General features: G+C 40.8%; 1 protein-coding gene across 7 annotated transcripts in view; it reads left to right on the forward strand.

The window, feature by feature from the left end:
• Positions 1 to 22,823, forward strand: part of ARHGAP21 (Rho GTPase activating protein 21) — a 124,198-nt gene that overhangs the window by 13,109 nt on the left and 88,266 nt on the right. For 3 of the 7 annotated variants that reach the window (XM_040546287.1, XM_040546289.1, XM_040546292.1), the window contains exon 1: positions 20,076 to 20,301. The exons of 3 other annotated variants lie outside the window; for them this stretch is intronic. In XM_040546287.1, the coding sequence (XP_040402221.1) occupies positions 20,218 to 20,301 (84 nt within the window). In that variant the 5' untranslated portion in view covers positions 20,076 to 20,217. Of the gene's footprint in view, positions 1 to 20,074; positions 20,302 to 22,823 lie in introns of those variants that run through there. One more of the 7 variants, XM_040546291.1, reaches the window with a different exon arrangement.

Below are 22,823 nucleotides of genomic sequence, written 5' to 3' on the forward strand. Positions count from 1 at the left end.
GTGGTTTTTGTCTTGTATTTAACCCTTAACACCATTGTCTCTTCGAAGAACTTGGTTTCTTCCTTCTTCCCTCCTTTGGGAAAGGAATAGGACTAGTTGTCTTCTAGAATGTCACTAAATTTTCACTACAGAAATATCTTCCAATTAATTCTTACTCTGTAGCAAAGCCTTTTGGGGCTGCTTTTACTTTTACAACCCTGTTTCTTCACTGTTACATTATTTTACATACTGCTGTTACTAGTGGTAGTGGCGGCTTTACTGTTCCGGTAGGGTGCTTTGTACTTTGAGTTCCATCCAGTTCCCAGACGTTCAATCGTTATTTATTGCATTTAAAATGTTTGCAGTCCAGAATACTTTTTTTGATTTCAGATGTTTGTGATGTTCGTTTCAGATGTTTGTACAGGTGATTTCAGATGTTTGTGAAAATGTATGGGTAGGAAAACCTCATGTGGTGCTTTATATTAATAAAAATCCCTTAAAATTGGAGGGAAAAAAATACTTGCAATCTAATTTAAATGCTGAAATAACTGAAAATGATGTTGTTCCTTCGATATTACTTCATGAAATAAAAAATGTAAGGCCTTTCAACTGAAGATTGTTACGGATTTCAGCAGGCTTTGGGTCAGCAGTTCTAATAAATGGGCTTTTGGAAATAAAAAACTTAATTCCTGAGAAAACCAGTTGTGCCTGTTCTGTTATTTTTCTTTAAATAAAGCTGACTGCTTTTTTGTGTTGTGCACTAGAATATAAGGAGTTTGCATCATATACTTTCTGCAAACCTTGTTTACAGGGAATGAGTGCTAGATTTAAGCACAGATACCCTAGGCATCTAAACATATGGTTTTCATAGAGACATACATCAGAGTAGGCTTCAAGTACAAGTCTTCTTTATGTATCTTTAGATTATAAAAATAAAACATCTAAAACCTGGTGTGAGGTTAGCTAGGAAAAAAACCTCTGAAAATGTGGAGTGTGTTGTAAAAAAACAAACAAAAAAACAAAAGGGGAGGGGAATTATGAAATTATTTGAACAAGCCATGGAATAGGTGAGTTTGTTTCAGGATGGAAGAGTTGATACAATCCTGCAAGTAGTTATCTTTAAAAAGACTAGCTTTTTTTCTTCTCTTTATAGGAAATCTAGAAAGAATAAGGACTGTTTTTTTAATGTCTGCAACTTGAAGGAGCTGTAGATATTTCCTCAAATTTTATTTCTTCTGGTGTCTCCTTTCAGCATCAACAAAATCTGCCTGTTTTAAGAGAATCACCTCTTCCCTGTTTTTTCTCAACTTTATGAAAGCAAAATTCTAATATACGCTAAATGAATCTTATAGAAGCCTTGTGTGCAAAGGGTATAGGTATCTCACCTGGAAACAACAGTGAATGGTTCGAGGTGCTACCTAAGCATTGAGTTGGGAAAGTAGTAAGAATGTACTAATGCTGTGTTAGGAAATACTGCTTTTAGGGTTTTTTATTGCAACTGCATTTTATCTGTTCTTCAGTTGTGTAATCCTTTGGCAGCTCTTTGTAGCCATCTCTAAATATTCGATGCATTTTTTCCCATCTCCTGTTGGTGTATGAATAATGAGTTGTATTACTGTGAGAATACACCTTGTTAAAAAGCCTACTTAGAAATTTGGAGCCTGGAAACCACTGTAATACCTGATGCAGTTATTTCTTGGTATTAGACCTTTTTGTGACTCAGGAGCTTCTGGCTCTCTGAGATCAGTATCAAAGTGAGTTTTCTCCTCTGTTTCCTCCTCCTGTCTCTGCGCACACGTGATTATATGTTGTAACTGCAGATCCTGCAAGTGATTGCTGAAGCCAGAAGTTTGAGAAAAGGGTGACACTTGTGTGAGTAGCATAATTCTGATAAAACTAGATGGGGGTGACAAAGAAGAATACACCTTTACACTTCATATTATCAGGGAAACTGTATTGTACAGGAACAATCTGTTAGAGAACGAACCAGAACATAACGGGGGAGAAAAAAAAAACACAGCCAAGTCTGAACTTGATTTGTCTGTAGCTACCAGTTGTGCATTAGCTGTTGCATAATGCATTTGCACCATTGAAAATGAAATCTGGAATTAAAAACAGCTTTCACAGAATCATTTAAATCTCTGAGGTTGGAAGGTGCTTCTGGAGATCCTTTGGATGAACCGTCTGCCTCAAAGCACTGACAGCTGGAGCATGTCTAGGGCTGTGTACCGCCTGCTTTTGTCTCAGAGAGTGGAGATTCCTCTCAGGGCAGCCTCTTCTGAGGTTCAGTCGCCCTTATGGTAAAAGTTTTTCTTCAAATGGGATTTCCTGTTTCAGTTTGCCCATTGCCTCTTGTCACTTTAGTTGGCACCACTGCCTCCTTGTTCTTTACTACCCCCCTCCACCTCCTCAGGTATTTATACACAGGGATAAATTCCCTCTTTGTCCACCAGGCCTCTCTAGGCTAAAACAACTCCAACTCTCAGCCTTTTCTCATGTGACAGGTGCCTTCAGTCCTTTAGTTATCTTCATGGCCACTCATTCCACTCATTTCAGTATGTCCACACCAGTCCTGTACTGGGAGGACACAAGAATTGGGCACAGTGCTCCAGATGTGATCTTAGTGCTGAGTGGAAGGGAAGAGTCGCTTCCCTCCATGCAGTGGCTGTGCTCTGTTTGGGGTCCAGGAGGTTGTGGGCTTCCTTCGCTGTGAGGGCATATCGGTGAATTATGTTCAACCTGTTGACCGTTAGGAGCCCCAGGACCTTTTATGTGAGGCTGTTTTTCAGGTGATTGGCCCCAGGCCTATGCTGGTGCTTGGGGGTTATTTCTCCCAAAGTGCAGGACGTGACATTTCCCTTTGAGTTTCATGAGGTTCTGGTTTGCCCGTTTCTCTAGCCTGTCGCTGTCCACCTGAATGGCAGCATACCCATCTGGTGTATCAGCCACTCCTCCCACTTTTGTATCATCTGCAGACTTGGCTGAGGGCACGCTCTGCCTGATGGTCCAGGTCATCAGTGAAGAGATTAAACAGTCTTGGCCCTAGTATCAGCCTCTGGGGCACGCCGCTAGAGGCTGGCCTCCAGCTGGACCTCTTGCTGTTGGTCACAACCCCTTCAGCCTGGCAGTTCAGCCAGTTTTCATTCCAGCTCACTGTCCATTTATCTAGCCTGTACTTCATCTGTTTGTTTCTGGGAGGCGGTGTCAAAAGCTGCTCTGAAGTGGAGATAAACAACATCCACTGCTCTTCCCTCTTTCACCAAGCTAGTCATCTCCTTGCAAATAGCTGTCAGGTTGGTTAAGCATGATTTCCCATTCATAAATCCATCTTCTTGTCCTTCGTGTGCTTGGAAACCTTTCTTGTTGCCCTTCAGGTTCCTTCCAGATTCAACTCCAGGTGGACTTTGCTATCCTTAAGTCCATCACTTTGTGTTCAGACAGCATCTCTGCCTTTCTTCTGGATCACCTGGGTCTTGTTTCAGCTCTTTGTATGCTTCTTTCTTTCATTTGAGTTCAGCCAGAAGCTCCTTGTTCATCTATGCAGGCGTCCTTGATTTCCTGCACGTTGGTATGGGCTGTTCTGAGCTTGGAGGAAGACATCCATGCAAGTCAGGCAGCTCTCCTGGACCCCTCTTCTCTTTGGGATGGTCTCCCTTGGGATTCTTCTGTGCTGATCCTGAACAGTCCTGCTCTCTCGAAGTCCAGGGCTTACTGCTTGGTTGTCATCTCCTGTCCCTGTTGGCCATAGTCCAAAGCTCTCCCCGTCTGTTTGGCCAGCCTGTTGGCAAAGATGCTTTTGCATGGCTTGCTTAGGTTAGCATCTGATACAGGACAATGCTGGGAGTGAGATCCCAGGCTCTACAACTGAAACCTTTTTTCCAGTGTATTTTTATTACATTTTTATGAATTCATTCTGAATTGTTTTTTGTACAAAGCAAAAAGGAACTGCCCTTAGAGGTTGTTGACCAGGAACTCACGCAGGGGAATTAAATTCTGAGAAGAGGAAGTTGCATTAGAGCATTAATCTTTTTCGTCATAAAACAAATTTTAAATGCCAGAATATAAAATTAGTAAGGAAATTAGTGAGGAGTCTTGGTAAAGGACTATTAAATAAAACTGAAACAGCAACTTGAATTCCTGCTATTCAGTAACTTTTAGTTACTGTTTTATGTCTGTTACGTATTCAAAATCTGATTGGAAGTAATTTGCTGAATTTTGCCATCTCTTCAGCTCTTGCTGCATGCTAGTGGTGTGCATGTTTTGTGTGGCTGTTTGACATACGATATTCTGTACAAACACTCCCATACGTTTATAGATTTTGGGACATCTGCCATTTGATCTGAAGCAGCAAAATAATTAAAGAATAAATAAATCTCACTTGAAGGACAATGCTAGCCAATAGAACATCCTTTTACAGACATAGTAAAAATGAATACAAAAAGCTCCAGAAGAGAGCCACTTCTCTAGTTCCATGTGTTTTTGCACAGTCTTACTGCTGTCACTTATGTAATGAAGAGCTTAGCGTGTGTGTAGTAGTTTCATGATTGATAGGTTGCAGTGTGCATGCCAACCCTGTGGTAAGGTTGGTAAAAGGCATTCTTAAGATACAATGTGAACTTAATATGACACAAAGTGATTTTTTTTAAAGGATCAAGACCTACTTACTGCTGAAACGTAAGCAACTTGGAATTGAATTTGTGACTTGCTGTTTGTTACGTAGTACCTATAGTTTTCCACTGCAAACATCTTGCCTGTTCATAGGTTTCTGCTACATGTATTTTTTCTTGTTATTCCACACATTCAGTTACGAAAGTTTCTCTTTGAAAACTCCAACATTCAAAAACAAATTGATAACTTGTTGTATAGGATTTCTGGATGTAATATTAGTATTCTGCCACACGCTGACAGAAGTCTGATGGATTGTGAGTGATCTAGGACGTGCTTGTTAAAATGGTATGTTTTTCTTGGAACTCTAATTTCATTAGGTTTCACTGCCACGTTAATTTTAGACTTAGCATATAGCTCACTTAAACTGCCTGCAATATTGTAATAGCATTTTGAGCAGTATTTTTTTTTCACTCGTAGAAAATTTGATGGTGGGTGATTAGTGTTTTAGTTTTTTGAAGTATACTGGTTCAGGTTGCTTTTTGTGCTGCTTCCTGGCTTTGTGCACCTGGATTTCTGGCTTATGTAGTTTGATTCAGTCTTGATTAGGTTTTTGTTAGTTAAAGACATGTTTATATCTCACTAAAAATAGAAATCTGTAAGAAAAACTTAATTATTAGGAATTTGAGATTTCAGGTGCTACTGTATCTATTTCATATTTGGTCAGAGCCTGTATAAAGGTGAGATTTTTACCTTTCTCATTAGTTTCCTGTTGTAGCCCTCGGTTTTTCAGTTGAAAAAATAATAATAAAAAAGTATTCAACCATCAGCTGTATTCAGTTTATGCAGGAGGGCAATCTGTTATTCAGGACAAATATTCTGTATTTTGTACTCAGAGCAGAGGGAGAGGAACCTGTGACAAATATTAAAGGGATGGATCATTCACATTCTTTGAAGTATTTGGTTACCGTTGTATGTTGTCCATCACTTGTGCTGAGTAGCCTAAAAATGCAGATCACTGACACCCTCTGTCACCTTACTCATCCTCTCCTCTTCCTTCTGAACAGTTACTTTCCTGCGTTGCTGGAGTTTCTTTCCATTATTTAGTGTGTGGTGAAGAATTAATTATCTTTTTTAATAGGTAAAAGACTTGAGAGAGGCTGTGGTATTACATGCTGCTTTGGAAGCTCTGGAGGGGATGGAGGAAAATTCGCTGAAGGGAAACAAGCATGCATACAGCTGCTGTGGACGGTACTGGAGGTGTAATTCTCGTTGGTCTACCTGTGCAGCACAGTGGTATGGTTGGTCGTGTTTGTTGTTCATAACTCTTGCACTCCGTCATCTTCAAAGCATGTTGCTGTAATTCCCTATCTGCTTGGCACTCATTGGGCTTCTCCCAGCACACAGTGCCTGGAGTTTGGCCCTCCCTTCAACGTGACAGACAGGACGGGTGACGTGTTCAGGGCCCGGAGAGCCTGGCAGAGAGGAGGCCCGTGGAGCTGGCGTGGCCTAGCCTGGAGCAGGGAAGGCAGAGGAGCCTTTTGGTGCTCAGGTTGGGGTTTTCAGCCACTTGAAGGGGCATTATGGAAGGGACAGTCAGACTTTCCTCAAAGGTACCTTGAAAGGGCAATAGGGAGCAGTTGCAGTAAGGGAAACTCCAACTGAATACCGGGAAAGAAGCCTTTTGTGGAGGACGGCGGGCCTCTGGGATGGGCTGCTGGAGTCCAGAACCTTCCTCCTCAGAGGCCTTTACCACTTGACTGGGCAAAGTCCTCAGAGCTGCTCCCCCCCACCCAGTGGTCTCCATGGACAGTGATTTTCTTTCTCTAAACAACCTTCTGTTCTGTTACGTGGTAAAAAATTCACTGGCATGTATTTTCAAATAAAAATTAGGTATTTCTTTATATGTTAAAGCCAGGAAAGTGCAGCTGTCCAAGCCTATAGAGTTCTTTTCATGTGATAGGAAAATAGAATCAGATTGACTGCAAAACACCGCATTCTCTTATCGCATGTAGTTTGACTTCTTTCTGAGGCCCACCTGTGTGGTGCTTTGAGATGAAGCTCAGCAGAGTTGTGCTGTTTTGGACTACTGTGGGTGGCGTCTATTTTGGAGATGAAGGTGTTTCAGGGATAGGAGAAAAACCCCCACAGATGATTCATCTTGGTATTAAGTCTGTCTTCTAGAAGTTCAGTGTGAGGACTGAGGGGGAGATGGCTTTTCTTCCAGCATGAGTTTTGACTAGAGTGGTGACTACATCCCATTTATGGCTCCTCTTTATCACCTCACCTCAGAGGGTGAAGTTCTGATAAGGAAAATGAGAATCCAGTTGACTTTCTCAGTTAAGAGTTATCATGCCTGTGTAGCTCCTGTATTTAACTACTTGTTTGCAGAATCACTGCTCAAATAGAGTGAAGGCGTGAATCTGCTTTCTAGAGGATTATTTTTATTTATTTAACCTTATGGTGGGGTAATTGCCTTACTGTGTTTTAAGTTTCTAGTGTCTGTCTTTCTCTTCTGGAAATCTGGGGAATGTCTCAGGAATGAGGAGTAGAAAAAATGATTCTGAGATCAGCATGCTTCTAAGAATGACAAGTGGTGATGATGGAGTTATACATGATTTAGGCCTTTGTACCACAGATACCATGCTTTTCCTTCATTTTATTAGTGAGATCGCTTCCATGACTGTTACGACTAGTTTCCAAAAAACAGTACATCTACATGTGTATTTGTCAGAAGGGTTGGAGCGGGGATATGAATAACTTTCAATGTAGTGTGGTGGAACCTCGCTGGGCAGAGTTTTGGTATGGCTCTGCCAAGCCCTCTCATAAGTGATCACCTCAAATTATCTTTAAGCTCAAAGTGAGATTTTACACACTTTTCTCCCATTTACAAAGTTGATCAGAAAAAATCATTAGATGGAATTAGAAGTTGTCAACCATTCTCTTCACTGACTGGAACAGAATAGGTCCTTGCTTCTGGAATTAGTTTCAGGTGAGGCTTTCATTTATTTATGTATTTATCTTTGAGTTGAACAGATTACTGCTGCTCGGGGACCAGTTTTCTCTAGACCCTAGGAAATTTTTCTTTCCTCTACTCCGAGGCCTGGCTGTGTCTCTGGCATTATTTTGAGGAGGCTCTGGCTCCTCAAGACCTGGGGGCTTCCCACCTTGCTGCTGTTGCACTGGTTTCTGGTCTCGTGCTGCAGTGTGCTTTTTCTCCCAAAGCCAAAGTATGCTCAGATGTCCTTCCCGCAGAGACCCTTTGTTTGCAGGGCTTCAGAACACTGAAGTGTCAGGCAAGCTCAAAATCAGTGAGAGGTGTGGTATTATGTGATGGGATGGGGCAGAGCACAGGACCTCCTTCCTTCCCCTTTTTTCCCCTCATAAGCAGTAGGCTGCTAGGTTGGCCAAGCCCATCATACAAGCCTTGCACGCGTGGTGTAGGTTTTTTGTGTTGGTTTCAGAGGTCATTTTGTAAGTGAAGTTTATCATTGAATACTTTTTATGCTGATGGATTCCATGCGTTTTAGTTAAAGTGCTAATACAAGCAAGCTTCTGTTTGTAAGATGCTGCCTACTTGTGCTCTTGCATGTTGCGTTGAGGGAAAATAACATCGCTCTGCTCATCTCAGCTTTCAGAGGGTATGCTGAACTTTTTTTTCCAGAATTTTGGATTGATGAGTTGTAACGCCAGCAAAGCGAGGTTTAAAAACATAATTCTAGGCGACACATTATTACTAAGATCTACTTAGATACCATCCCTGCGGTGCTAAGTGTGTTGATTCTGTGGTTTTCTGCAATCAGTGTATTTCCCTTTAGTGGTAACCACAGAAAATTACCCTGGGTTCATAGTGTAATTGAAATTTTGAGGCTAGAGGGTGAAGCCATTGACTTCCTCTGCAAATATAATGGGGCAGTGCTCCTAGTTGAGGAAGAACAGGTCTTTACCAGTGCTACAGTTGTATTTTGCATACTGTTTGTTTTTGTCATAAAAAGTTTCTTTTATCCTGTGGTTAAGAAATAAAAAGGTTTTCAATTCCAGTGTTAAGGAAGAATTAAGAATCATGTCAAGTCTCTTTCATGCCACAAGTAATTGCTTGTTATATATGGACAAATTCAGACACCTGGCTTCTGGCTTTTGATCAGGCATTACAGTAATGCTTACTTTTACATAGCGCTTTTTATACTCTGTCTAAAAATACGTTCAGTTGTCTGAACTCCAGAAACAGGTGAGACTTCAGATGTACTCCTTTCTTCAGCATATAACGCATTGCTGCTTTTAGCATCTGTCTAGTCAGTACTTCTCCGTTCTGAATTTCCTTACAAGATGCTTGGTCTGCCCATTGCTGAGGTAGGAACCGAAGTCCTCATGCTCTGTAAATGCAGCTCTAGGAGCTATGTCCCATGATGTTAGATACAATGGCACCTTTTGCTGTGCCTATATTTTCTGAGTTTGAGTTTTTGCTCTATAGAAAAGCTTTCTTCTTTTTTTTTGTTGTTCCTTACAGACAGATGGAAAATGGGGAGAAAAGTGGAATTTAACCAGTTAGAAAATGAATGATGATCAGAAAAACTTGTCTGTTGTTCCACCTGCACTCATATAATTTTTTGACAAGAATAGGGCTGCAGGCTCTTTTTGACTTAATCACTTTTGATGTTTGTGGTGTTATAAAGAATTCACACGAACATGAGGAATGAAATGTATTAAACACTAGCCTGCAGTACTGCAAGTTTCCTTGTTACTTCTGATGAGAAAATCACAATTCCTACACTGCTGTAGGACAGTGATAATACTGTGGGATTATGGAAGAAATATGAATAGGGAAGAGAATGATTTAATGTCCAAAAAAAAGTTATGGAATGTGGCTTGTGTAATAGCTGGATGTTGAAGGAGCGGAGGGCAGTACAGCTGAAAATGCAGGGCCTGTGTTCTTCGGGCAAAAGACGTGGTAGGAAAGGAGTGATGTAATGGAGTGAAGCAAAGAAGTAAAAAAAAAATAATATCTTGAGTATGTTTTTTTGTGCATGTCATCAGTCTGCCCATCTGTTAATTTCTCTGCAGTTACTCTTGAACTCATTGGCCAATTTTGGCCAAATACAAAGACAGCAAAGGAGGTAGAAGGTGCCTGGCAATGCGGAGCATGTCAGTAGCTGGGTGGAAGACAAACTCGGATTAATGCTTCTTGCTGAAGGTGAGCTGGGGGAAAGCTGGTGGCCAGGCAGCTCAGGAATGACTGCAGCCTAGCCAAAAAAGTTATTTTTTCCTCCCATATGGGGGAAGAAAGGCAATGAGGGGGAGATTGGAGATGCATGAGCCAAAGTCAGTTCTGTTACTCATGTGGTAACTTGATATTTCAAATTTGTTGTTAAAATAAACTTTAAACCTTCTTAGAATTCCAAAGCTTGCTGGAAAAATGTTGAATTGTTTTAAAGCACATCTTCTTCTGTGAGTCAATCCACCTTTACATGAATTAGTGAGAGGGCAAAAACTTGCTCAACAGTGGGGAAGAGCTTTGATCAAGTGCACGTATCTTATCCAACAAAAAATGCTGGAAACAATTAAAGGTAGTTTCAGAATACCTCAGGTGACTGATCTGATAACACTGAGCAAAGCTGGGCTTGGTCTACATGAAAAAATGATGGAGAAACTGAAGTTAAATTTGGAATTTTGAATTTCTTTCAATTGCCTAAAGAGATTATTAGACAGGTAGCATTTATAGAGCTTAACATTTGAGTTATTTTTTCAAAGACTAGAGTTTGAACCTCTGAAAACACAGTGTATGGAAGCAAGGCTATAGGGTGTAAATTCAAATTTTATTTATAACCATGGTGTGCAGAGGGCAGAGGTATTTGATTTCTGTTTGAAGGCGCCTTATCTTCAACCAAATGGGAGTATGTCAATAAATTGAGTCAAAATTTTATGCTAGCCTCTGGGACTGAACTCACTTAAATTTGGGGGCAGTTAGAAAATAAAGCCAGACATAACAGTCAAAGAGGTGACTCACTAATTAAGCTTTTTTTTTTTTAATTATTATATTTTAACTCTTCCACACCTATGAGTGACAAGTGGCAGTACTTCTTCCTCTGCTGGGTTCTGTAGCTGGAGCATGGTACTAGTTCTTTGCACTGCATTAGGCTGGCCGTAATCAATATGACAAATCGTTCAACAAGTTTTCAAAATCTAGCCCTTAGCTTACATACGCTACCAAATACGTTTAAACTTTATTCCCCTACAAAACAAAACTGGAAGTGCAGATGTGAAGAATGTTGCTCTGCAGGACTCTAACATCTTAGAAGCCGTCTATGGGTACAGGGACGGGAATGCGCCAGCAAAGCAGCCCTTGCTTCCCCCTCGGCGAGCTGTAGGCTTCCAGTCAACGGCAGAGTTCTCTTAAGGACTCTCTTACACGCTCCCAGCTGTCAGAGTGATAGTTTTTTTTTTTTAATGTCATGTTTTTAAAACTTGCTTGAAACTGTGGGTGCTGCTGTAATGTTTAAGGGTGATGCTTCAAAGCGCAGTGAGTAGTGCGGTGCTGTTAATGCTTCAGAGAGGCACCTTTCTGTGCAGCATTCAAGCAGCGTTAAAAACGTGCCAGTTGTGCTCTAGCCTTAAATTTATGAGGCCACAGGTGGGAACAGCAGAGAGGCGTTTGGAAAGGCTCCTGGGGAGAGTGCTTTGAGGTCGCTTGTGGTGTGGTGGCCAAGGAGAGCGTTTGGGATTCCTGGGCCCCATGGGCTGCAAGGTGGCTGCCCTCGCCCAGGCTTTTTTTTTGTTGGAATGGAAACAGAATGAGCTTGTAATGTCTTCTATTTCTTTATGTGAAAATGGTGTTTGCTTAATGATTATAGTACTAAAATCCTGGTCTCTTCTTTTGCCTTTTTCATTTTTTTTCCTATGTGGCTACATTTGGAGCAATAGGGGAAGTAAAAACGATAGGATTGTATACAGTTACGGGGAAGGGGAAGGCTGTAGCTAAATCGTGCAAAAACATGTTGTGGACTTAACATCATTAAAAATAGTGCTCTACTAGTTCAGGTGGCAAATCTTTGTTGGTGATTGACCATCTGCAAGGGTAAGTTGTCATTTCACATGAACGTGCTTTTGTTACTGCAGTACACTCATGGGGGGGAAGACGCATGTTTAGTATAGCAAAATAGAGATGTTCCATGAAAAATAAGATGAATAACATTATATAGTACATTTTCTAGCATAACAAAACTGATTTTCAAGTGTTGTTTTTTTTTTTCCTCATCTCAGTCAGGGATATCATTCTTGTCTGATCAATGTAAGGAATTGGCAGTTAAATGACAGACATGTTATGAAACCCAGCCTGTAGTTAAGGTTAGACTTCAGCTTTGCTTTGGAGCTTACCCTTCTGACTGACAGCTCTGAAGCGTCACTTCTTGCTCCACCAGTGGACTGCCTGCCAGCTGAGGGAAGAGGAAGGCAGGGAAGAGGGAAGGCAAAGGAGAAGATTATTTTTCCAGCTGAGAAATTCAGGTTGCTTAATACACGCTCTGGTAATTTTATCTTAATGAAGATTTTATTTCCTCATTTTAACTGGCTTCAGGAGGAGCTCAGCTACTTTAACGGTATATTAAATGAGGCTTCTGAACTTCGAAATCTCTATTTTGTGTGGAAGAACAGTCTGCTGCCGATTATTATCCCCCATGGGAGGTGGAAGTTTTGTTCTGAAGCAGATCACCTAGTGAAATCCTGAGATCTTATATACCAACTCAACTTTGGATGTTTTATTGACCGTGTCTTAGTGTTGAATAGCTTTTGTTTGTGCCAATGGTGATAATTTTTAATTTTGACTCTAAAACTTCTTACAGTCTTAATTTGGAGAACGCAGGAGTATACCTTTGTTCAGATCAGGCTGGCAGATGTCTTCTGATGCAGTGTGAGGTAGGGCTTGCTTTTTGGGATCCTCTTGTGAGGAGCTCAAGCAGTTCTCTGTTCCTGTCCTTCGGTACACGAAAACTTCAGCCTCCTGAGCACCCCACGGGTCTCAGTAAGAGGACATTGGGCTATAATTTAAGGTGCTTCACTGCGGTCACACTTGGTGATGAGCTTCATCCAAATTATCCAAATCTTCTAGCTAGAGATTGCTAGATTATTGAGAAGACTTAACTGTATTATAATAGATTTTCTGTGTAAATAAATGTCCTGGTACATTTAAAGGATCTTCCTTATGATCACCAGAGCTAAGACTACGTTTTCCCTTGTGTTTATATATGCACTAATGTACATAAGGATCTTCTTCTCAAAATGGAAGTTTCAGGATTCTGAAGCCCGGTGTTGGACAGGCAAGTAACTCAGTTCTGCCTTTGCGCTGGGAGCAGAAAATAGCAGAGCTGCTCACACAGAAGTGCAGCACAGCGAGGAATATGGAGACAACAGGAAGTACCTCTCTGAGAATCGCACCCCTGGTAGGGTTCAAGCCAGTCTTGGACTCTGGTGTGTTCAGATCGGATCATAGCAGTAAGTCTTTCAGTTCTGCTTCTGTGCTGTTGCAGTAGATGCTAGAAGGCTGTACCAGCAGGAGCGTACATGTTTAGGTGTAAACAGAAAAGCTTCACTGCAAGAAAGTCCTTCTGCTGTTGGTACCAAAGGCGTATGAGTTGATGTGGTGTAGTTTAGGTTCTTTTACCATTTCTCCAGGGGAAGAAAAACTTGAAACCTTCCTGCTCAATGACTGCATCCTTGTCACTGCGTACAGGATGTTTTCTGGAGACACACGTGCAATCTAGACGTGCTTAGTAATGCAGCTTGCGGTCATCGCTTTCGTGATGACAAATTCAGTGCTGGTGGTATGTTACGGTAGCAATAAGCATTGTGCTATTTTTGTCACAGTGTTTTGGTCAGGCAGGAAAAAGTAACCATGGAGAAAAAGCTCAAAATAAGTCACAGTGCGTTTCTTCTTTTGTGGAGATAATGTAAAATAACCAGGTGAAAAGACTAATGCAACTTAAAGCACAGTTAACAAATACACTTGCAAACATGATAGTTTCACAAAACCTTTGCGTTCTCACAAGTTCGATCTTGTTAACGTGGCAAATGCTACAGAAGTGCTTAATGGTATCATAGAAGCATACTTTGTGTAAGAGTATGTGTTGATTTGTATTGCTTACTCAGTCGCCATTAAACATGGCCGGGCATTTCTGAAACAGAGCAGTGGTAGAAGCTTTCGTCCAGTTTATAAAGATTCCCAGCTCCCTTACTAGGGTTCAGTTTAGGGACTTGTATGGTGTTTCTTCTGTAAAATATTCATTTTTGTGGAAAAATTTAGAAAATGATACTTTCCTGTATCTGAAATTAGTAAAAACTCAGTTCTTATTTTGGATACCTATTCTCTAAAACAAACGAAAAAATCTGTAAAAAGAGGTTAGATGAAGGGGAAGAGAGAATGCATTCTGTATCGCATCGAAAACAGAAATTGGTAGGAGTAAGGAAACACCAGAACAGTTTACTGACAATGGCCATCTGAAGCTAAACTCTAAGCAAGCAGGCAGTACTTCAGCTTGTGAACTGGTAGCTCAAGGGAAAAGGAGTTTTCTCTGCCATGACTCAATCTTAACAGTCTTCAGATCAATATTGCTGTCCCATATCCTCCTTGAAAAGAAACAGGATAATGGAGAAATTGTATGGGAATGTCTCCCTAACTCTTCAGAAATCCTCTTGCATCCAAATTGATGAGGACCTCATTCTGCATTAGTAACATCTTCTAAAATATTATTAGGAACAACTCAGCATGATTTGGAAACTGATTTTGTTTGTGGGGGGTATTACAGAATTAATCTCACAAATACGTATTTTGATTCATCTAATGAGCTTATATGTTGATTAAAAGGTAAAAGTTGCATTTGTGCAGAAATAAAACTGCATTTATACCATCCTCAGTTACTTCCTTTTGCTCTTGATTTCTGATGGAACAGCATTAAGTCCTGTGTACTTCATGTTTTCGTAGTACTGGGGCTACTAGGAGAGTTGTACCAGGCTGGTATGAACGTCTTACAAAGCCTGTACCAGCTGTCCTACACTTGCATTTCTTCCCCCCTGGGGATATCTGTTGTGTTTATAGTGTTCTTAACTGTATTGCGTCCTAAAAAGAAGTTGATACAGGGGGAAGGAAACACACCAGATTTTTTTAATATGGAGAGAGATGGTTTTGGTATGTATTGTTTTTTTTTTTTCCTTTTTTAGTGTTCGTAGCTTTTGATAAGAATTCCAGTGATAGGAAAGAATTCAGAATGGAAATCGTATTTCAGCCTCTTCCTGCTCTTGACTCATTTTGTAAGAGCTTTTCTCATTGTAAGTCTTTTGAGCTGAGCAATGGAAATAGTGTCTCTTTTCTTTTCTTTTTTTTTTTTTTTTCAGACATGCTTTTCCTTTTTGTTCTTATTCACTTCTCGATTTCATTGACTAAAACAAGCCGGACTTCCTCTGGAGCTTCACCATCCTCATTAAGAGTCTAGACCGTGTTGGCAACCTCAAACACGTTTCAGTTGCTCTTGAAATTCTTTCAAGTGGCCACTGTATGACTGCAGCAGCTAAGGGGACCCCGAGGTACTGCCGAAGGCTCCTACCTCATCTACCTTTGAAACAACAAGAGTGAACAAAACTTGGCCTTTCTAGGACCTTGTAACTCCTGGTGAAAATAATTGCTTTCCAGACTTGAAAACGTGTTCTCTGATGTGGGAGAAGGGAGGGACCAGGGAAGATGCTCTGTTTGCATTTGTTGTTTGTGCGTGTGCATAGTTTGTTTTCTTTTTGAAGCCACTAAAATGCCATTTCAAGGAAGAAAGCATTAGTTACTGTGTGCAGAGCACCGCAAAGCCTTTGTGGTGATATTGTATGGTAGTGCCCGTGAAATTCCTGTCACCGACTGCAGGAGTGCTGGTCCTAAACTGGATAGGTGAAGTAGTAACTTTGCTTGTAATGGGACTTTCTCAGTTCACTTGTCTTCTCAGTCCAGTCATCACTTCCTAAAGTACATTTTCCACATCTGACTCTAAAAGATAACCTTAGAGTCATTTTTATGTATTAGTTTATGTAAAAATACAATGTACATTCTTGCATAGGAATGTCCTGTCCTGAGAGTCTGACTAGAATTAATGCTGTTGGCTTAATGGGGGAGAAAAAGGGTTTTCTTAATAAAGGATTTACCTCTTTAAGGAGTTTGGTACTCCAAGTACTGAACTGTGTTTTGGGACCTGTAAGCCAGTAGCAGGCAGGATCAGGCCAGTTTCATCACCTGATGTCTCTCCTCTCACTCCTCAAATATCAAATGGTGCAATTCCAAGGCACTTAGGCATTGATTGCTAGTTGCTACCAGTGTGTAGTATTATTGCTTGATAACTGTCTCTGATGCCTCAGAGGGATGGTTTTGACAACTTTCAGGCAAGAGCTGCTCCGTTGTTTAGTGGTAGTAATAAATTCTTCTGTTTAAGAGTAATTCTAACAAAATAAGTTACTCCCCTTTTCCCATTTCCAAGTTTTCTTACTGCCTTCTTCCTAAAGATGCCCTTCAAACATTTCTATGCTTCTCTGCTGATGATGTGGTGGATCTCTGTGTGCAGCCTGCACGTCTGTTCATGCACAAAAAGAGCCTGGATTCATTTGGTAATGAAGCTTTCCCTTTGTGTTAGCTGAGCTGCCTGTTGCTGTTTCAGAAAGCTCACTGCAGTTTTAGGTAGAAGTCTAGATACTTAAGGGGCTTATGTTTAGCAAAATCTTGTCTCTTCCTTTTTAATCTTGCAGAGTTTGGATATGAGACTGACAGATTTTGAGAACTGATAAAGAGGTTATGTTTCTGACTTGGGTTTAACATGGTTATCTCAAAACACTGAGATCCCAAACCTCATCCTTTTTAACACTGGGATGAAAAAGCAGACTTTGTGGCAGGTAGTCTTTGAGAATATGTTTATATTTTGAATAGTTTATAGTTTAGTTTAGTTTATAATCTAGTTTTATAATTTTTTAGTTTATAATTTTAAACTAGTGCATAATTGAGCTTCAAGAGTTTATATTCCTGGAATTTTAAGTGGTCTCTTCATTATTTTATGCAGACCATTAAAGCTGTAGAACGTCAAAACCCTGCTTAAATCATCTGTGTCGTTGTCATCTTCTTTCAGTCAAAGCTTAATGTCTGGCAGGGAGCACCCTGGGCAGGTGGATGTTGAGGCCTTTGGAGCCTACTGCCATTGGTATGTGTCTGCTGTCATTCTCTGCTGGTGTGAACACATCTTTCAATGCTGTGCTGACCTTCTTGTACTCTGGTGTGAAAGTCAGTGTGGAAGCCTTGTTCTTAAGTTTTGACCAAAACCATTCAAAACTTTAAAAAGAAAAGGTTTACAATAGGTTATATTGATTTTTTTCAATGAATTTTTTTTTTTTTAAGGAAGGCACTAGTAAATTGTGTGTTGAGAACAGAAAGGGAAGTACTCTGTTTACTGTGTGCTTACTTGAAGGCAATTCCATAAATTCCTGTGCAGTTGCACAAGAATCTTCTGAGCAGAGTCTTCTCAGCAAAGCTGTGCCTAGGAGAAATACAGAAGGTCTTCCAGCAAACGTGTAACAGTAATTTGTGAAGAAAATTCTGTTCTGTTCTGAAATAAGGTAGGAATTGAGTAATGCTAAGGCAGTGGAATTTGATTTAACCTTGTACCAGGAAGGAGATTTTCTTATAAGTAGGAGCAGTCATCAGGCTAGTTGGAGATTGTCAGGAACGGTTTTCAGTACTGGCAGATCAAATTTACAAGTACACAGGCTCATTTAGAAGGAAATTTTAAGAAAGAAGCGATTTTAAGGAATAAAAACAACTATTGAGGGTGCTGCTCTTGTAGCAGTTTCTGAGCTCATCCTTTATCTAAGGGACTTTAAATAAAGACTCAGGCTTGCAGAAACTTCAGTCCTCATCTCATTCCATGCCCATTGAAGTTTAAAAGCATTTTGATGCTGATTGTTGGTGACAACAAATTCAGACCGATACTGACTGTTTCTGAGAATGTTTTCCTACTTCTTTCTGTTGTAATTTGTTTTTATCTGAAGGATTTAGACACTTCAGTGTGAATTGCAGTAAGTATTACATAAGCCCTGGCCAGACTGGGGGTTGTATGTGTCAGAATTTCCTTAAAACTTTGAAAATTACTGCCAAAAAGTAACAGGTTAATAAGGACTGTTGATTTTATGGGAAGAGTTGCACAAATTTGGTTTTTGAGGTTTGACCGACTTACTTTTTTATATCAAACTGTACAGTAGAGTTGTAAAATACCATGTTGGGTATCTACTAGGAGTTTAAATACTTTCGAAGAAATAAATACTGCGTAGTACTTTATCCGTCTTAAAGTATGTAATAATGGGACTGTTGCAGAATCAGACCAAAATACCGCTTAAAAACTGGCTGATGGCTTTTGTTATAAACCAGCAAACGTGCCTCAGATTTCCAGATCTCCTTTCCCTTCTTCCCTCCACCCTGTGCAGCTGATGACCGCGTTTTTCCACAGTGCGAGTGACGTGCAGCCGCTTCTCAGCCGGGTGCAGGCTGCCCCTCGGGTTCTGCCAGCATCCCTGCCTGCCGCTCCCGCAGGCTGCCAGCTCCTTCCTGGATGCCTCGCGGCCTCGCTCTGCTCTGGCATCTCTGCAGGATCCCCCGCTCAGCAGGACCTTCCCAAACATCCTCCCCCTCCGACATCTCTCAGGCTTGGATAGTTAGGATGTGTGCCGTGAGGAAGTCTGTCTGTTCCACCTAGTAATAGTTGCTAAGCAGGACATGTCTTCTAGCCACTTGTCAGCACCGGCTGCTTCAGTGCTGGTTGTTTAACTTGTACAAGGAGTTTTTATGCTTTCAATGTCTCAAGCTCTTTTCCCAATCTAAGTACTTTTTTCTGAGACCATATTCATTTTGTGCAGTGTCACATTGATACTGCTCTTCTCCCTCTTTCATAATTGTAGTGATAATAGAAAATCTCTGCCATTTACATCGTAAACGACACAGATTTGTTGTACACAACTGTGTCCTGGCAGTCCTCAGACTCCTCGTGTTGGTGAGAAGGGAAGAGATTTGCTTGGACCCTGGCATTAATTCCCAGGGCTCCTGGGATGAGAAATTAGAACAAGTTTTTTTGTTTGGTTCAGTTAAAACAAACGAGACCTTATTTGTGTAACTGCTCCAAAGTTACAAGCTACTACTTGGCCAAGCCATTTGTTTGGCCCTTGTGTACAAGTTTGTTTTACTTCCAGACTGCTTTTGTAGCATGAATTTTCTTTCACGTTTGAAGTACTTTTCAGTAGTTTGGCTGTTACTAAAGCAAAGGGTGAATTGGCCACCTGGTCCTGTTGCCCTTGCTCAATACTTTCTCAAGACTGAAAACTCTTTTGCATATTGCAGATGTTCTTCCTTGAGGCAATGCACGAATGCTGATGCAAACAGAATGCTTCCCTCCTGCTCATCCACATCGCTTCTCTTGTATTTTTCTTAGCTGGGTCAGGGGGGACCTGAGACTTGTGCACTGTGGGGCTCTTTCTGCTCCTTCCTCGGCTTGGGGTCAGAGTGCTGGGGTCCTTTCTTGTCACTGGGCAGGTGCTTGGGACCCTAACGTGCTTTCAACAAATAACATCCTAATTTTAAATTATTTGGAGCTACAGCTGATGGATAAAATCGTCTGACTTCCTGAAAGGTTTGTTAGCTAGCTGTGGTGTTTAAACCTCAGATTAATTAAAGTTGTTTTCTGTGACAAGTCTAATGGTTCGTGTGACCATCAAACAAAATGGGTATGTTTTTGTGGAAACAGGTCTCCTGTACTTCTGAATCTCTTTTTTGAAGGGGAAGAGGGTGCACAAGGTAGAACAGTCAAGACAGAAGGCGAGAAGTGTATCTGAGATAGGGTTGTTGACAAGTTGCAAAAGAGAACTGTGTAAAGGAGGAAGGAAACATCCAGCACTTCTGCAGTTTCTCAGGATCCCACTGCTCCATCGTCCATTCCCCTATCAATGGGGCAGCCGCTGTCCTTTGGTACGAAATGCAGGCAGCGTTTCTGAGCAGTGCTGTCAGCACTGATGGTTTAAAGGGAGCCTGCCATTTAAGAACATGAAGGCGATGAACCTCTATGACTTCTGTAAAACTTGGCTGCTGAAAAGTTGCTCGTATTGTGCTGTGTTTAAAACACAGTATAAGCTTTTGGATCTCAAGAAAACACAGCATCCGTCATCACAGCTGTGCCTAAGCAGGTTTAAGATTTATTATATGAATTATTGTTCTAATTTATTGAGATTCAGACTGTTATCAGCAGCAACAGGAAAAAAAAGAACATCCTAAGAAATCTCACTAAAGGAAATACAAAAAGGTACACTCAAACTGTGCTTGTTCTTATTTCCCTCTTTTCTTCCCCCCCCCCCCCCCCCCCCAAGAATGCATAATTTGACAGTTTCGGAAGTGTTGTTTTGAGGAATGTTAGGCAGTTCTGTCAGTTTATCTCGTTGAGTTGACACATGGCTGGGGTGGGAAGGGAGGCTGAGCAGGAAGGAAGGTCCTTGTTCCTGAATGTCATTACTGCATAGCTCTCGCATCCTCGAGTAGCACACAGCAAAAGCTGAGTCAGAGCACAGCAGCAGTCTGCGCTATAGCAGGACATGGCCCAGTTCAAGATTTTGGACTGCGTGATCAACCACAACTGGAGCTTCATATGTAACCTCTATTGTGCTTGGAGTGGCCAGGTCGGTTGTTTTCTTATCTTTACATATTTTAATATGATTATATAATTTATAACTGGGGGGGGAGGGAAGGCTCTGGTCCATCTCTTTTCCCCACCCCCCCATCCTATGGAAAACGTAGGATTAAAAATATTGCTATGTACTAAGGCGTTTCCTAGAGTTATTGGCTATATCAAACATGCTTTTAACTATATAAAAGCTTTTTTTTAACACTTGGAGTACGTTAGGTTGTTCTGTTAAAGTCTTGACCTTTGAGGGAGATTTGCTTCAGGAGTTGCACAAAAAGAAGTGTATCGCATACAGGAAAGGGGAGACGTGCCGGGGTCATCTGCAGTGTAAATAAATTTAAAGCTGATTTTTTCCCCGGCTTTAATGGGACTCAAACATCTTGGTTGTTTGAAAATACTTTATCAGGAATGTGAGAGAAAATGATGTGAGTGGAGGTTTTTTGTGTACTTTTTTGTGAACATGCAGGATAAAATAAATGACCACAGGATGTTATTCAGTCCTTAATATGGGCAGCTGTAAGTCTAATTGACTTATTTCCTGCACAACGGGAGGGAAAAAAAAAACCTGCCTGGATTTTGAAAGCTTGTTTGTAAATAGAATCCACTTACTAAGGAATTAAAATAGTGCTATGCTGTTGTAATACTACTTTCAGGGTACTCTAGATGTTACCTGTATTTCTCACATAACATTTAGTCACTGAGGAGAATTTATTGTATTCTCCTACAGCATTAAGGAGAAGATAAGCACTTTAAACGAAAAAAGTTGCAGTTTCAGTACAGTAACTAGAGGCAAGTGATTCAGAAATATTCCCACCATACATATAGGTCTGTTGATGGCTTCTTTTTTTGAGTCATCTCCTTAATGTTATGGGTTAAAAGAAGCCTCATCTGGTGAATTAAAAAAAAATCAGAGACAAACTGAGGCTTTCTTCCAGTCTTAATTTTCAGATGCTGAGCTGTCTCACTAAGTTTGGTCTAGCTTGCTTACATAGGTATTTGCTTACATTCATCTGTATAGACAAACTCAACCTGGCTAATAGCTTCCTGTACTTCAGAAATCAAGAAGCAAGAAAATGCCTGGCTCATGATGTGGACAGTCCCGTGAAATTTTAAAATGAGTTTGACACAAGTAGGGGGAAGGGAAAGGGACGTTGTGTGTGTGTGTGTGTGTGTTTCATTTTGAGTAATAAACTGAAATGAACTGCTAAGAACCAAAATAATAAACAAAAAAAAACAAAAACCAAACCACCCACCAAGGCAGATTTCACATAACCCAAAAGCTGGAAAGAAAACCAGGTCAAAAACCTTAGGTCAATATACTTGAAACTACTTGCATGCTTAAGGTAGAAATGTTGCTGAACTGTTTGTTTTTACTATTTTTTTATTAGATAAGTAGAATATATGATTGCTGTGTGTGGTTTTTTTCTTCCCCTGAAAGTAAAATCCCTGTAAACTGCACATTTTAGTGAGTTACTGCTGTTGTTTTTTCTTTGAAATGAACTTGTAAGCTCATTTATGGGGTATTACCTATCAGGAAGAGACCATTGAGATGCCGTGAATGCTGTCAGCCCTGCAGAGAGATGCATCCTGCTTTGTGCAGCAGTGTTGCTTTCTAAATTCTCCACTTAGCAGTGCTGGAGAAGCCTGCTGGTGAGGGTGACCTGTGCAGCCCGAGCTAACAGCTCCTTCTGAAGTGGAAATGCTCCAGTTTGGCATATGGCGTCCTTGAATTAGCAGGAGCTATGCAGCTTCTTAGGTGATTTTCATCCATCCTGACCCCAGTCAAACATCAGGGAGTGGATTACAAATTGTCATCCGAGAGCTGAGTTGAAGGCTTGCCTTCTGAGACAACATATTTCCTCCTAGATGGCTGTCAGAAGTGTATATTCAAGGAGAAAATAAAAATGAGCTTAATTGTTTGTTTTTCGCTAATGATTTCTTGAATCAGATTATAGAGTTGTTCTTTAGGGTTGTTTTGTTTGTTCTGCTGGCACACACCCTGCTCCTCTCCCCCAGTGTAGAGTTCCCAAAGTCTGTTTTTTTAGAACAGGAAGGGAACAAATATGTAAGAGGCAGGAGTGTTAATACGTGCCCACCGTGTTAATACAGATTTTACAAAAAGTACCTTCATGATGCAGCGTGAGAGTTGCTGTAACGTGAGACAGGTGCCTTTTGTACTCAGATACAGCAAGGTGTTGTGTGTATTAGCATGTTGTGTTTTCAAAGAATATGCAGAGGTCAGGACTAAATTAGAAATCTGAGTCAGAAATTGCAATGAAAAAAATTTCAGTTTTTAGCCCAAACCTTGGCTGGAATTGATGGCTGTGTGGCTTTCACAGGGTGATCCATGAATAATAAATCAGAAGCCTTCTCTTCTCACAGTAATGAGTACAAAAGCAAACTGAATTAATTGCAGATTTTCATCTTTACGGGACAGCTTCATTACTTCCGATCTTTCTTAAAATGAGTTACTGCGGAGCAGTGAAACGTCGTGCTGCTTTTTTGTGTTGTCTGTGA

The sequence above is a fragment of the Cygnus olor genome, chromosome 2, assembly GCF_009769625.2.
Source record: "Cygnus olor isolate bCygOlo1 chromosome 2, bCygOlo1.pri.v2, whole genome shotgun sequence".
Taxonomy (NCBI): Eukaryota; Metazoa; Chordata; class Aves; order Anseriformes; family Anatidae; genus Cygnus; species Cygnus olor.